Consider the following 15,120-nt stretch of genomic DNA (forward strand, 5'->3'; position numbering starts at 1 on the left):
GAACGTGCCGCTTCTCGTGTTACTCCGGATGCGGTAGATCTGGACACGTTTGAAATTTCATCCGATATGATTGTCGAGGCCTCAAAAAAGCTGAAAAACTCATTCGCTCCTGGACCAGACGGCATTCCCGCCGTGGTGTTTCGTCGCTGCATTAGTGCCGTTGCGGAACCGCTATCGTTCATCTTTAGACAGTCATTCGAACAAGGAGAGTTCCCTACGATTTGGAAAACGTCGTACATGTTCCCTGTGCACAAAAGTGGGGACAAAAAGGATGTGAAAAACTATCGCGGGATTACCAGTCTCTCTACCGCTTCGAAACTATTCGAGATCATTGTAAGCGATCGCTTAATGCGTGCCTCGAAAGCCTACATCTCGAGCGATCAACACGGCTTTATTCCCGGTAGGTCTGTAGCCACCAATCTCCTGGATTTGACAACTACCTGTCTGACAGCTATGGAAGAAAGGATGCAAGTAGACGTAATTTACACGGACTTGAAGGCAGCGTTCGACAAAATTGACCACAAGGTGTTGATATGCAAGTTGTCTAGACTGGGAATCTCGAATAGGCTCTTAGCGTGGTTTTCATCGTACCTGACGGACAGAAAGCTGTGTGTCAAACACGGAGCGTACGTTTCTGCGCCGTTTGTTGCCTCGTCTGGTGTGCCTCAAGGCAGCAATTTGGGACCCTTGTTATTTGTCATCTTCTTTAATGATGCAGCATCGACACTTGGTTTCAAGTGCAAGCTCGTTTACGCCGACGATCTCAAGATCTACATGGTGGTGCGATCCATAGAAGACTGCCTTCGTCTGCAAACCTTGCTTAACATGTTTGCACAATGGTGCGAGGAGAACAAGCTTGTTATCAGCGTACCTAAATGCCAAGTGATGACTTTCTACCGCTCTAAGGATCCGATAATGTTTGACTACCACATCAATGGCTCCATTCTAAAAAGGGTGGACGAAGTGACGGATCTTGGAATCATACTGGATCGCCAGCTTAGCTTTCAATCTCATTATGCGAGTATTATCTCGAAAGCAAATCGACAACTTGGTTTTGTTTTCAAGATTGCTAAAGACTTCACAGATCCACATTGCCTGAAATCGCTCTACTGCTCCCTCGTACGCCCGATCCTGGAGAATGCCTCGGTTGTTTGGGCCCCACATGATGTCACATGGAATCTGAGGATTGAACGAGTGCAAAAAAGGTTTGTTCGACTCGCGCTTAGGAGTCTCCCGTGGCGTGATCCCTTGAATCTTCCGGCGTACCCCGACAGATGTCGTTTGCTCGGTCTGGAAACTCTTGGTAGAAGACGCAAAATTCAACAGGCTGCATTCGTTGTAAAGCTCTTAAATAGTGATATTGACTGCCCAAGACTCCTGTCACTGCTCGACTTCCATGTACCTGGCAGGATGCTAAGACAGCGAAGTCTAATGCAAACCGGATTTCATCGTACTCTGTATGGATACAACCAACCAATTTGTGCTATGGTCCGAATGTTCAACACCGTAGAATCAGTTTTTGACTTTGGGTTAACGTCTAAGCAGTTTGTGACTAGGTTGCGAAGACTGGATTTCATTTAATTAGTAATAGATTTACTACATTCATTAAGACTATGTCAGATGAATTAATAATAAAATAAATAAATAAATAAATAAATAGGATTGCAGGGACGCCAGCTCCGTACGCAGTAAGCGCACGTCGCTTCACCCGAACGGTTCGTCGCCTCCGTTCACACTGATGAGCCCAATCAAACCAATCGTCCCCTAAGTCCCACAAGTCCCAAAACAGAACAGCGATGTGAAGTACCGTAGGTAGCCGCCGTAGAGAGCAGCGTGCTACCCTCTGCCGAAAAACTGAAGATCATCTCCCTTTTACTCTGGGCTGGGCTGGGTGTGCGCGCTTGTTGGCGCTCTCTTTCTCCCGTCTTCTCCATCCATATCTTCGTCGTCTTCGCCGTGCGTCGGTCAAGGGGAAACACGACGACGGACGCGCGCAACTCTCGCTCGCGTGGGAGCGCGTGCTCACCGCACACACGCGTCCGACGCTGGCTCCACGTGCTCTTTTCGCGTTCGGCGGACCCTCTGTGTGCAGTGTGCGAAAGATCGGCGCAGATCTGCAAAGGGCAAACGATCGAGCACATGGCCTGCCTGCTGCGATCGCGATCGACTTCCCCTCGAAGGCACTCACTCTCGCGAGCGAGCGAGCGGGGTGGATTCTCGCGTGCCGAGTCACCCCCACCGTCATGGTCCGCTCTCGTTTTGGAATCGGGCTCGGGCTCGGGCATTTCTCTAGGTGCCGGGCCTATAAAAGTAGCAAGGACATATAACTCTACTATAGTTGTGCTTTTTATCGCCGATGCCGACTGTTTCAATTGTTCCGTACCGTTCGTGCGAGTGAGTCGCGTTTTGTGTTCACTCCACTCCACTGCTGGATTCAAGAAAATTAGAAGGAAAAAAAACTCTAGTGGTGGACTCAACAAGTGTGCAAGCTCTGTGTGTGATCTGGTGTTGGCTGAAACTCTGATTCTGGTTGAAAGTACGGGCGATCTCAAGATATTTAGAGCGAAGAAGAACACCTCAAACCTGAGCCAAATGAACAGCAAAGCTAGTGCAGTCGCAAGTGATATACTCTGATTTGGCAATCGATTAGTGTGTGATAAGGTGTGTGCGATCGTTGATCGGGACTTAAGAAGTTCGAAGGGAAGAATCCAAGATTTGTGTGCGATCGTTGTTGATCGGTGGTAGTCCAGGGAGAAAATGTTCCTCGATACGTACCTGTTGGGCGTAGTGCGGCAGGAGTTTTTCGATGCGTCCAAGGCGCGAAGTACTCTGCTGGTGTTCTGCTGTACGCTGGCCTGCGTAGTGTTTCTGCAGTGGCTCTTTCGGTTGATGTGCCAGATCAAGAAGCTTCCTCCGGGACCGTGGGGGGTGCCCATTTTTGGGTATCTGACTTTTATCGGACACGAGAAGCACACCCAGTATATGAAGCTGGCCCGGAAGTACGGGTCGCTGTTTAGCGCTAAGCTCGGTGCCCAGCTAACGGTGGTGATCAGCGACTACAAGATCATCCGGGAGGCGTTCAAAACGGAGGACTTTACCGGGCGGCCGCATTCTCCGCTGCTCAAAACGCTCGGCGGTTTCGGTGAGTATTGTTTGGGGGTGTTTCTGGGAGTTTTGTGAGTGAATGTGATATGGTTGTTCGAGGGTCGCAAGAATCTATCAGTGTTCTGAATTTTCCGTGTTCAATCAAAGTTGGCCAGTAGAATTATTTTCGTCAATCTGAATGATGATCTAGTAAGCAATTGTTTTAACTTATTCAAGAAGTGAGAAAACAAATCAACGCCTACTGGGAAAACATGTGAATCAGTGTCGTTAACACCGAAATACGTGAGTTGAGGAAGGTCACTTCGAAGATTTTTACAACTGATTACGCCGCGTAGATAACATGTTTGTTTGTATTGCTCTCTAGAAGAACTGGAAGCAACGGTAGCCACTCCATGGGCGATTACGCGTCACAAAGTAAATAAATAATCCAATTCGAGTACTCAGATTAATGATACCACCGCGTAGCCGTGATTAGTCATACCAAGCAAGTCGTATTGTGTAACGTCCTCCTCACTCAATGCTGGTGGAAACAGTCGATCGATGTGCGAATCATCACCGCGATCGGCGATCGCGGCTTCTGCGCGGCAGCCCCAATTATTTTGCAAACAAGTGTGTAATTTTTGCTTTTCGCCAAGCCTTCTCGTCATCGGCTCGGCGGTAAACAGTGCTGTTCACTCGCGAAAGAAAGCTCGTCTTACGGTGGTGGTGGACAAAGCAGGCCGATTGGGAGCTGCTGCAGTGGCAACCGCGCAGTGTGCAAATGTTTACTACCAACGACTGCGCTTCGATTGCCAACTACAAAAACAACAACTACGGTCGGTGTTGTTGTCGTTGTCATCGTCCGTCAATGAAGGACGGGCGGACGAACGGCAGTCGCCGTTTTGGTGACTTTGTGGCTTGCTGTGATCCGATGAGCGCAGTTGAAGTGCGTTACGTCATGTTGTCGGCGGCTGCAGGCTGCAGCGGGTTTTTCGTGTTTAACTTTGGTCGTTGAAATCGCGCATGAACATAAACGTAAACAAAAGATCGATCCAAGCAGGCTCCGGTTCGACAGGGCTCGGTGCGGTAACGCTTGCAGCATCACAGGGTTGTTTTAATTTGCGCCTTCGATGACTTTGACAAGGTGTGAACAGCGATGTGTGTAATGGAACGTGAGTAGAGAGAGAACCGGGTCATTTGTCGCTTCGTCGTCTGACGGAGATGATTACCCACTGTGGACACGGAAAGAAATGAAAGGAAAGGTTGAAGGGGAGTGCCTTCTGTTGCCCCTTTTTCGGGATGTAATGAATGGGTTCAAACCTGGTAGCAGGTATTTTTTTATGAATGAACGTACACACACGCTGAGCGTCGTCTTTCTTCCGATCGTTTCGACCAATTTGGCTTCGTTCGTGCCGTTTCATTCATGAGGATCGTTTCCTTACTCGAAGAACTGGTGGAGAAGTATTGATGTCTTGGAAAAAAGGATTTTAGAATGACAATTTTGATTTTTAGTTCCGTATCAGAGTATCTGTATAAGTCATCAGTGTTACAAATCCTCATCCAAAAACACAAACTTGTTTTAACGAATTCTGTGAAAACAACACCTAGAGGTGACCGTTCTGAATACTTTGTAAATGTTCATGGATTGCTTCACCAGAAAGTTATGATGAGCTAATGTTTGATATTATGTACCGTCTAACCTTGCACATTCGACAATTACCGTTGTAGAACCACCGGGGTAACATATTAATCCGACAAACTGGTCACCCTTCACTGCCTTGCACGTTAAAATTTTGGAACTCTGTTTTTGTTATTGTTTTGTTTTTCAAGTTTTTTTATTGAAACCAAATCGCGCTAGACATTGTAGCAGCGCTAATGGAAACCTTGATCTGAGCACGATTGTTGACAATTGAAATCAATTTCGGATGTTAACCAGGTACTTCGGGAGTCGAATAGTACCGACCACGAAGAAGAGCAGCTGCTGCTGGAAAGACGGCAGCATCGCTGAGCAATTCTGAGTGATGTGCGACGCACATTGAACACGTTTGCGTGTACGCGACAGAAGTTTGACAGATTTCCCAAGGTAAAAATGTACAAAAACATAAACTCCGACAGAATAGACGCTATGTGTTCTAGGCTCAACTCCTTTTGTTGGAGTTCAGCTAAATTTGTTTCAAAATAAACAAAGGCAAAGGTTTTGTAACTTTTTACTGTGCAGTTTGTTCAAAAAGTTTACTTCTCAAGTTCCTATAACTTTGCAACGTAAAGTAACGCTTGTGTTTCTTCATTTGTCTTGCTGAGTCGCGGTATTTCATAGGATAATTCGATCAAAATATTTGAGATTCCTTAATTTAGATGCTGGACGTAATGCTTGCGTTACTTCTCGTCAATATGTAACGCAGCGTTACATTGCATTCCATTATTTGACATACGCAAGTTTTAAACCTAGAAATGTAATAAACTCACCGTTTTGTGAATCCCAAGAAGACTCCATCGCCTGCTAGGTGAATTCCTCCAGTGATTTTTCCCCGTCCGGCAGGTGCCGTTGTGCTGATGCATCACAGCCAGTAGTATTTGCCATCACCATCACCCCATTCATCAGGTCCGATGATGGTCATTATGCCATCGTTTCGCGCACCGACCGACCGTGTGCTGCAGCCGAGTTGGCAAAATTGTATTGTATGTGATGACACAACCACCATAACTCGGGCTTCCTATCCGCAAAGTGCAGTTATGACCGCGACCGGTGCTGCGGTGGTCAGGTGATACGATGGCCGGCCATGGTCTGCACTCAGCGAAATGCAGCAGGTGGTGCACGGTCTGTCGTCGTTGTCGGGCGTAAGACGAACCCGTTGAGTCGCTGGAGTTGTAATTCGAGAGGACTTCGACTCGTAACCTTGGTTGTGACCCTGCATCACAGTAGGCTCTTGATTGATCGAATTTAGTCGGAGTTTAGCAGGCGATTGTAAACAAAGAAACGTCAAACGAAAAGACCTTTCCAAGAGGCTTTTCTAAATGGCGTTTCAGATCGGTTGAATCGTTGAATCTGAAGTTTGTTGGTAGATATGCCCGGCAGATGAAACCGAGTGAAAAGGCCTTTCCGTCAGGCATTTTCATCCGAAAAATCGATCATATCTGGAGAATGTTCAAACTGATTCACCACGAATTTGGACTACATCGTAGATCCCTTCCGTGAAGTTGTCGGACTCGTGTCGGATTAGCGTCACTCCACTGTACCAACTGGAAATTGTGCCAATAGTGCGTTCGGTGGTGAAAATGCGCTTCCGTTTTTGCCGCAGCTGATAGCGGACCCTGCGCTGGCTGCACGTCGCGTGTTCGCCACTACTGCTGCGCCGCGCTGGAAGGAAGAAGAAGGCGATCGCATTTCAGATGACGTCGTGCGCACGTTCCGGGTGACGGTACAGTGCCCTCTCGGCTGGTGCATCTGAATGCGCAAATCTTTGCGAAGCGCATTTCGTTGTCTTATCGCGTTTGCACAAAAAAAACTTCCATTGACGCAGCGGATTTGTTCTACAACGAAGAATGGGCACGACCGGTGACGTCAAGTACGTGAAAGTACAGTATTTTCTTGTTACTCCGACAGAATTGGGGGATGACTCCTACTGTCAAAGCGAAAGCGATTGTTATCTGAAATTCGACTGTTTGCGAAATCTGCATAAAGAAATTCCGTCAGCTGTCAAAACGAAGCTGTCGCCTCCTTACTCTGACAGATCAATCATACTTTGACAGATCTACGGCGAAGCGGCGAGCTCTGCGCAACGACATAGCGCTAATCGCCGAGTTACGTAAAAGCGATTGAGAGATGTCAATCGTCGTCGTCGTAGCATGCCATGCCTTCCTTCAACCGTCTTTCGTCTTCTCCTCGGGCCTGGAAAGATCACCGCAACAGGTTGAGTTGCAAACGTCGTTGGTTGTCCGCTGCAAAGGTGCATTCATGCCGTGCGCGCGAACTCGACTCGCAAGTCGTCGTCGTCGACCGTAGTCCGAAGTCATTGCACTTTGCCTGCGTCCCGGTGTGGCCTTGAGCTTTTCCCGCCTGCTGTGTTCCACCGTTCCGATGCAGCCGGGCTCCGCTCGGTTGGTTGTTCTCTCGCTCTGTCTGCCTCCCTCTCTTTTGCATCCATCCAGTTTGGCAGCCAGCCGGCAGCGCATGGTGGATTAGCGCAGCGACCTAGTAGGCTTTGCATTAGGCTGTGCGAGCGCGCGCACACGTGCAGGAAGTTTGATATCCGCCTAGAATGCACCCGGCATGTGCGTTTGTGAGTGCTGAGAGCGATGTGAGTGACTCCCCCTGTTGTTGAGGGTGCATTCCCTCAATTCCCATCGCCCGGCCGCTGCGCATCTTCGGAATGCGTCGGGTGGTTTGTGTGATCGTGCGTGTGAGAGGAGAAGCGCCACCAAGCGCGATCGAGCAACAACGAGAGTTGATCATGCGTTTTGACACGTTTGCGCTTGTTTCTTCCGTTCCATTACAGGAATCATCAACAGTGAAGGTCAGCTGTGGAAAGATCAACGGCGGTTTCTGCACGAGAAGCTCCGTCACTTCGGCATGACGGTGCTCGGCAACAAGAAACACCTGATGGAGAGCAGAATCATGGTGAGTGTTCCCGGTTCCGTTCTCTCCGACGAAGCTGCCAGACAGTTTGGCGATTGCGTGTGAAACTAACCAAGTCCCGTTCTTTCCCCCCTACAGACAGAGGTCGCAGAACTGCTGGCATCGCTGAACGAGGTCACCGACCAGCCGACCGACCTGAGCAAGTACCTCTCCGTCTCGGTGAGCAACGTGATCTGCAACATTATCATGTCGGTGCGGTTCTCGCTGGAGGATCCCAAGTTCAAGCGCTTCAACTGGCTGATCGAGGAAGGCATGCGGCTGTTCGGCGAAATCCACACCATCGACTACATCCCGCAGATCCAGTACCTGCCGGGCAACATCAACGCCAAGAACAAGATCGCCAAGAACCGACAGGAAATGTTCGACTTCTACCGGGAGGTGATCGACGAGCACAAGCGATCGTTCGACGCCGGCAACATCCGGGACATCGTCGATGCCTACTTGGATGAAATCCAGAAAGCAAAAGCCGAAGGCCGCGACCAGGAACTCTTCGACGGAAAAGATCACGGTTGGTACAGCGCACTGTAAAGAACATTGACCTAGTTTCTGATCGCGTTTTGCGCGCTTTTCCCTTCTTCTCCTTCTCCTTCCGCCCCGCAGAGATCCAGATGATGCAGGTGATTGCGGATCTCTTCTCCGCCGGGATGGAAACCATCAAGACGACGCTGCTGTGGCTGAACGTGTTCATGCTGCGTCACCCGGATGCCATGAAACGGGTACAGGACGAGCTCGATCAGGTTGTGGGCCGCAATCGGTTGCCGAAAATCGAAGATGTACCGTACCTGCCCATAACGGAGACCACCATACTGGAGGTGATGCGTATCTCCAGCATCGTCCCGCTAGCCACCACGCATTCCCCTAAAAGGTAGGTTGTTGCGAAGTGCTCTTTTTTCTGTCTGTCTTTCTTTCGCGGGGTGCTCTAGTTGCGATAATGACGCGTGTGATTGATGTCGTGGCTGTTCGCGAGTCGAGGGGGGCAGTGATGCCAGGTTTCCGGGATTTGAAGAATTAGAACGAAGTTTGCTTCCATGTCGAAATTCTGGCTGACACAAATTTAAGGATTTTGCATGAGTCTCAGAATTCTAACTGACTCACTTACATTTTCGTAGAAGTCCCAAAACTTCTTCAAGCTTTTAAAAGATCCTACTTAATGACTTGTGAAAGTTGTTTTCGGATAGAAATTCAGAATTTTGAATATTCGACGAGAACTTCCACGCTTGATGGGTGCTTTTAGATTTTCATCGAAACTCAGAAGCTTCAAAGGTTCTGGTGGAAGCTCGTATTCGACTTAAAGATTTCAGGTGAAACTTCTGACTTCAGCACCTCAAACATTTAGGAGGAATCCAATCTACTGAGCAATCAACTTTAACGATCGCTATTTTGGCACCATGGCCTACTAGATCGCTCTCGACGACGACGCACTTTCGTTAGTCCGTTCGTCCGATGCGCGGTGGAGGGGCACCAAACCGGCTCTCACCGAATTAGGCCGCGCTCGGGCTCGAGGAGACATTCAGAACATCGCTCAGAGAAAAACACGAACGAGAGAGAACGCATCAAGAACCGCAGCGCGAGGGGAGATTGGACCGGCACACACACACGTGCAAAGAACGACCGATCGGTTGCAGCCAGTAGTCCGGTTCGCCGCTGATCGCCGTCGTTCTGACCGCCAACCGCCGAGTCTTGCGCTATCCAATTTCTTCTTCGTTGCGACGCTGCCGGCCGCCGTCGCCCACCGCTCCGAACGCGCTTCAACGGGAATTCTTGTAAAAGAACTATTAAACGCACGTCTCGACGAATGGACGACGGTGGACGATGGATGGAATTTCGTGCGAAGAAATGAGCTGGACGGCGGGCGGGAGGTCGGAGGAACGCCGGGGAAGTTCTTTCTTTCTTTTGCCATTATAGCGGTCGTCGCCGTCTGTCTGTCCGTCCGACCGGCCAAAAGTGGGTATATCGAGAAACTGGTCATCGAGAGTGAAAGTTTCTGCTTTGCTGTGGCGTTCTTGGTCTGAAGGCTTCGTAGACGGATTGACGCACTTCTGGCTGGACGGGAGGTGCCGAGGCAGATGTGTGAAGCGTGTAAAAGTGCATCGCTTGCTTGGATCCGTTGATTCGTGGCTGAGTTTACGACTGCGGCGGCGGCAAGCAGCCTTCGGAGTTCGTTGACCCCGGCGACTACGATGAAAGCTGCATGGGGTCTTGAATTTGGGGTGGCAGCGCCTACTGCGACTGAATTACAAATCGAAATGTAGTTTTTCCTGTTTTCGAACAGCTGGAGCTGGTTTTCGCTAATTTCTTCGAGTGTGTAACGAGCTCCGAGATAACTGTATCGACTGGTTTTGGGCAGAGCGAGGGACAGTCACGACAACTTGGGACAGATTATAGCACGTGAGAGATGTTGAGACAGATTTGAATTAATTCGGTATTATGTTTCCTTTGTTTCGTTGCACAGTGATGTCGTTATCAACGGTTACACAATCCCTGCTGGTTCGTACGTAGTGCCACTGATCAACAGCGTTCATATGGACCCAACGCTGTGGGACAAGCCTGAGGAGTTCAACCCGAGCCGTTTCCTGGACGCCGAAGGCAAAGTTCACAAGCCAGACTACTTCATTCCGTTCGGAGTAGGCCGTCGCCGTTGCCTGGGTGACGTTCTAGCTAGAATGGAGCTGTTCCTGTTCTTCGCTTCCATTATGCACACATTCGCCATTGAACTACCCGAAGGTGAACCGATGCCAGGTTTGAAGGGCATTATCGGAGTCACAATCAGCCCGCAAGCATTCCGCGTCAAGTTGGTCCCGCGACCGCTGAACACAGATCTTGACCGGCTGCGAAATGTCGGCAGCTGCTGAACTCCTCACCTGGTGAGACCCCAACAGAGCACGGTATGTTCCTACGTTACAAGCAAAAACACACACACAAACACAAATAATTTACTTCAATGGGCGAGAACACAAATTGAGCGACCAGCAACACACTTCAACACCATCAAAACGATTCATTCGAGTGCCTGCAAAAATGAAGCAAAATCGAAAGTACACTAGCTAGTCATGCGTTGTTGTTCGGAGAGTAATTTTGTTGAATCATTCTTTTACAATGTTGAAGTTGTTTTTATTGCCTTTAGAGAGATAAAACCGCATTTTTAATCGCATTTTAATGACAGTTCATTATTTATACTTGTGCCGAGAGTTTATTGGAAACGAAGCAGAAAACTAGAATCCATTGTACAAATGACTTCGGTCAAACGCACATACTCACACACGTACACACATACATACAGACACAAACAGTAGCACTCGGAAAGCAGAAGAAACAATCAACCTGAAGAGCGAGAGAAGCATTACTCTAGAGAACCACAGACACACACTTACTGACGCACACGCACACATACACACATGACAACCAAGGGACCGCCCTTGACTCGTGGTTCGCCGGTTTTAGTGTTATTGGTTTTCCGACAAACCCCAATAGCGATAGTTGAACTTATGTTTACGAACCGACAACAGGTTGTTAGCGCCACTAACTACAAACAACGAATTCAGCGGTGAACAAAACTACACACACAGTGAATCAACTTGATCGATGCCTCCCAAAATACGATGTGTTCAATAATATTTAGAGAGATACAAAAGCTGAGACAAACAATTCCATTTCTAGCATTAGCATTATAGCTCTTAGTAACGTAACGTATGTTATTTTAGGAATCTAAGTAGGCGAGCAGAAGCATATATTTATTACACCTAAACAAAAACCCCGACGACAAATCCAAGAGTATTGCCGCACAAAACGGAATGAAAATTTAACGTTTTCATAAATTGAATTGAATTTTATAAATTTCTGATTCCACGGTAAAATACCAAAAAACCAACTACGATTGCTAGTTGAAATCTAAATAACCGAAAGAGGATGCCGCTTCTTCCCGCTTTCCTCTAGACCCTAAGAAACCCAAAATTACCCCCAATTTTAGGAGCGTTTAATCAAACGAGGGCACTCGCACGCGCGCGCGCATTTACCAGTGTTTTCCCATCCGCTTGACGAGTGTGATGCGTGGTTGTGTGTGTACGTTACATACATTCCACCAATTACTGTTAGTTCGCTCCACATTACCTACTTAGAAAAAGAAAAACCGAACGTCGTCATTTTCGACGATTACGGAACGAACAAAGCGGACAGCGGCCAATTCGCGTCACGTATTAGATCAGCGAGTCGAGCGAGCGAGTTCGTCACCTGTCGCCACCGTCGAAGTCTCTTTCTCTAACGACGCACACTCGTACTCGCACACACTCGCGAAAAGCACACAGAGAAAAATTTCTACTCATTGACTGAGTTGGCCTTACTCAGAAATCGAAAAATCCTTTGTTTTCTTACTCAGTTTCGGCTAAAAGTGGGACAACCCATTGGCAATGGGTTGTCCCACTTTTAACGGAAACTGAGTAAGAAAACAAAGGATTTTTCGATTTCTGAGTAAGACTAACTCAGCCACTGAGTAGAATTTTTTCTCGGTGCACAATAATTTCCAAATGCATCGCGTTGTCGAAGCGGGATGCGACGGGAGCCGCGGAAAGAGACGAGACACCGATGGTGTGATCGATGTTACGACGCGATGCGGCGACGATGCGAAAAAGAAAGAGACAAGAAGAGCACAGAGAGAGCGGGCGCGCGTGCGGGTGAAGAAGTAGACGAAGCAGAAATCAGTGCCAATTTCATTTGTTGAACAAACGAAAACAAAAAGAACGGAAAAACGTCGCCTCCGCGAAAGGTTTTTAGGATGAAAACACGATTGTTTTCTTTTGTTCTGTCACATTATGACGCGAAGCCAGTGTGTGCGAATGATTGTTAGGATGCGCGAGGACGAGTGACACAAAATGTTTGACAGAAATAGACGCGATTGCAGAAGTTAGGAAAGTAATTTAAAGAAATAGTATTAAAAACCCTGTGAGAGGTAAACAGAGAGAGAGAGAGAGAGACGAAGAGAAAGAGAGTTATGTGTTATGTGATTATTTATGCATTAAAAAAGCTGTTTTAAAACAAACGTTAATAATTGTACTCTTAGAGTTTGATGGTTAGCAGACGGTCAATATTGAGTATTGACGGAACTGTCGGACGAAATAAATATGAAAACTTTTCAATGGAACATGAAACACGTTTCCACCTTCCTTTATTTTACTTCTTCGAACACTCCTTAAAAACAACCTCGAACGGCGGTGGGGTAAGAGTTATTCCGCAAACCCCCGTCAAGTCCAACGCATCCCCATTGAACAAGTCCAGTTCGAAGTTCCAGAAGAGTCGCCCCGTGTACAACATCAGAATCATGCGGGCCAGTTCGTCTCCGAGGCACATCCGCTTGCCGGTTTGGAACGGCATGAAATGCGAAGGGGTGACGTATTGGCCGGCGTCGTCCAGGAAGTGGTTCGGATCGAAGCGGTCCGGGTTGCGCCACAGGGATGGGTCCATGTGGACGGCCCATAGCAGCGGGATTATCATGGTGTTTTTCGGTACCTTGAAGCCGGCGATTGTGATGTCCTGAGGGAGAGAAGAGAAAATGTGAGTATGAAAAGTTCAATAAATATAGAGTCATCATAATTAGAATATCATATATACCCTCATTCTTCCCTTCTAATTCCTCCTAGATTTTTTTGTAGAATTTTTCCTGAATTTTCTTGAGGGAACTCTTCATAAAACCCTGCATGGATTCCTCCAGAAAGTCATTCAGTAATTTCTCCAGGAATTCGTCGGAAATTCCTCTGGAAATTACTTCCTGAATTTTCCCATTTTCTTCTTGATTTTCGTGGAAATCTTTAAGTTATTTCTCCAGGAATTGCTGGAGATATTGTTATCGTACAGGATACAGTTCTCAAGGATTGATCTAGGAACACCTATATGGATTCCTGCAGGAATTCCTTCAGACTCCTCCAGAAACTCCGTCAGAGATTCCTCCACAAACTCCTTTAGAGGTTCCTCCAGGGTCCAGGAACTACTAGAGAGATTCCTACAGGAATTCCTTCAGAAATTTCTCTGAGACTTTCCTCAAGAATTTTTCCTAGAATTCTTTGAGGAACTTGTTCTTCAAGGATTCCCCCAGGAAGTAATTTCGAGACTGGTCTCAAATTCCATCAGAAATTTCTCCAGGAACTCCGTCAGTACTTTCTATTTGAACTTCTTCCGATATTTCTTCAGGGACTCCTCAGGGATTCGCTCAGAAACTTCTTCAGAAAGGCAGCACTTTTTTTGTACCAGTAAAACCACAAAAACGATCCTTAAACAAATACGAAACGATCCATAACATATATTTGCATGTTCCACAGAATTGAACTGAAAATCCCTAAAAAAGCAGTAATGATCCATACAAAAGTGCAATACGATCCATAGTTTATGCGAAAAGAGCAATAAAATTGCTTACAAGACCCCATGAAATGATATTTTTTATGGATCGTTGCGCATTTGTTTATGGATCATTTGGTTTGTTTTATATGCAAAAGGATGTTTTCCCCTTTTTTATGGATTTCTACGAGAACACCTTCGGGACTCCTCAAGGAACTATATCAGGGATTCCTTCTTGAATTCCTCCATGCATTTTGCCAGAGATTTTTCCTGGAATTCTTTGAGGAACTTTTCCTTCAAAGATTCCTCCATGAGCTCCACCAGGAATCTGTTTTCAAATTCCTTCAGGAAATACTTCAGGAACTGCTTCAGGACGTTCTCGTTGCACTCGTTCAGGGATTAATCCAGGAATTTCTTCAGAGATTCTTCCAGGATTATTCAGAAATTATTCAAGGAATTTCTCCAGGATTAAACCATCAAGTTCTGCCGGCGTTTCTTCTTGGATTCGTTCGCGAGTTTCTTCAGAAATTCTTTTAAAAGCCCCGTTATGGGTTTCTTATGGAGCTTAATAAGAAATGTATCCATAAAACTTTATGAATTCCTCCCTCCAGGAATATAATCGGGAATTTATTGAAGAAGTTTTTCAGGGATTCCTCGAGGAATTTCTATAGCAATTTCTCCTGCAATTTATTCAGGATTCATTCAGGTATGACGTTTAGACACTCCTTTAGAAGTTACGTCAGGGGTTCCCTTTTGGAGTTCATTCAAGGATTCCTTTAGGATCAATCCTTTAAGGAATAGCTGGCGGAATTCAAGAAATAAAAGTCTTGCAGGTATCTCTGAAGAAACTTCTATCCTTCAGAGATACCTACAAGACTTTTATTTATTGAATTCTGTCAGCAATTCCTTAAAGGATTGATTTAGGATACTTATCTTGGTTTTCTTAGAGAATTTGATCAAGGATTCCTCTAAGAATGTCTTCAGAGATTCCCCCGGGAGTTCATTGAGATATTACCACCGACGAACCGACGTGACAGTGGCGATCCAAAACTGTCCCCCCCTAATTTAACGGTCGACCA

General features: G+C 46.9%; 2 protein-coding genes across 2 annotated transcripts in view; one reads left to right on the forward strand and one right to left on the reverse strand.

Moving 5' to 3' along the window:
* The first annotated feature begins 2,318 nt into the window (after positions 1-2,318).
* LOC115264182 (cytochrome P450 18a1) lies at positions 2,319-10,641 on the forward strand. Its single transcript, XM_029867617.2, has 5 exons — positions 2,319-3,142; positions 7,581-7,702; positions 7,799-8,228; positions 8,321-8,585; positions 10,173-10,641. The coding sequence occupies exons 1-5, from the start codon at positions 2,758-2,760 to the stop codon at positions 10,570-10,572; spliced, it is 1,602 nt and encodes a 533-aa protein (XP_029723477.2). The 5' UTR covers positions 2,319-2,757; the 3' UTR covers positions 10,573-10,641.
* A 1,875-nt stretch (positions 10,642-12,516) lies between these two features.
* LOC109411508 (cytochrome P450 306a1) overlaps positions 12,517-15,120 on the reverse strand; it is a 47,471-nt gene continuing 44,867 nt past the window's right edge. Inside the window, exon 6 of the mRNA XM_029867619.2 lies at positions 12,517-13,243. Within this exon, the coding sequence (XP_029723479.2) occupies positions 12,884-13,243 (360 nt within the window). The 3' untranslated portion in view covers positions 12,517-12,883. The remainder of the gene's footprint in view (positions 13,244-15,120) is intronic.

Source organism: Aedes albopictus, chromosome 1, assembly GCF_035046485.1.
Source record: "Aedes albopictus strain Foshan chromosome 1, AalbF5, whole genome shotgun sequence".
Taxonomy (NCBI): Eukaryota; Metazoa; Arthropoda; class Insecta; order Diptera; family Culicidae; genus Aedes; species Aedes albopictus.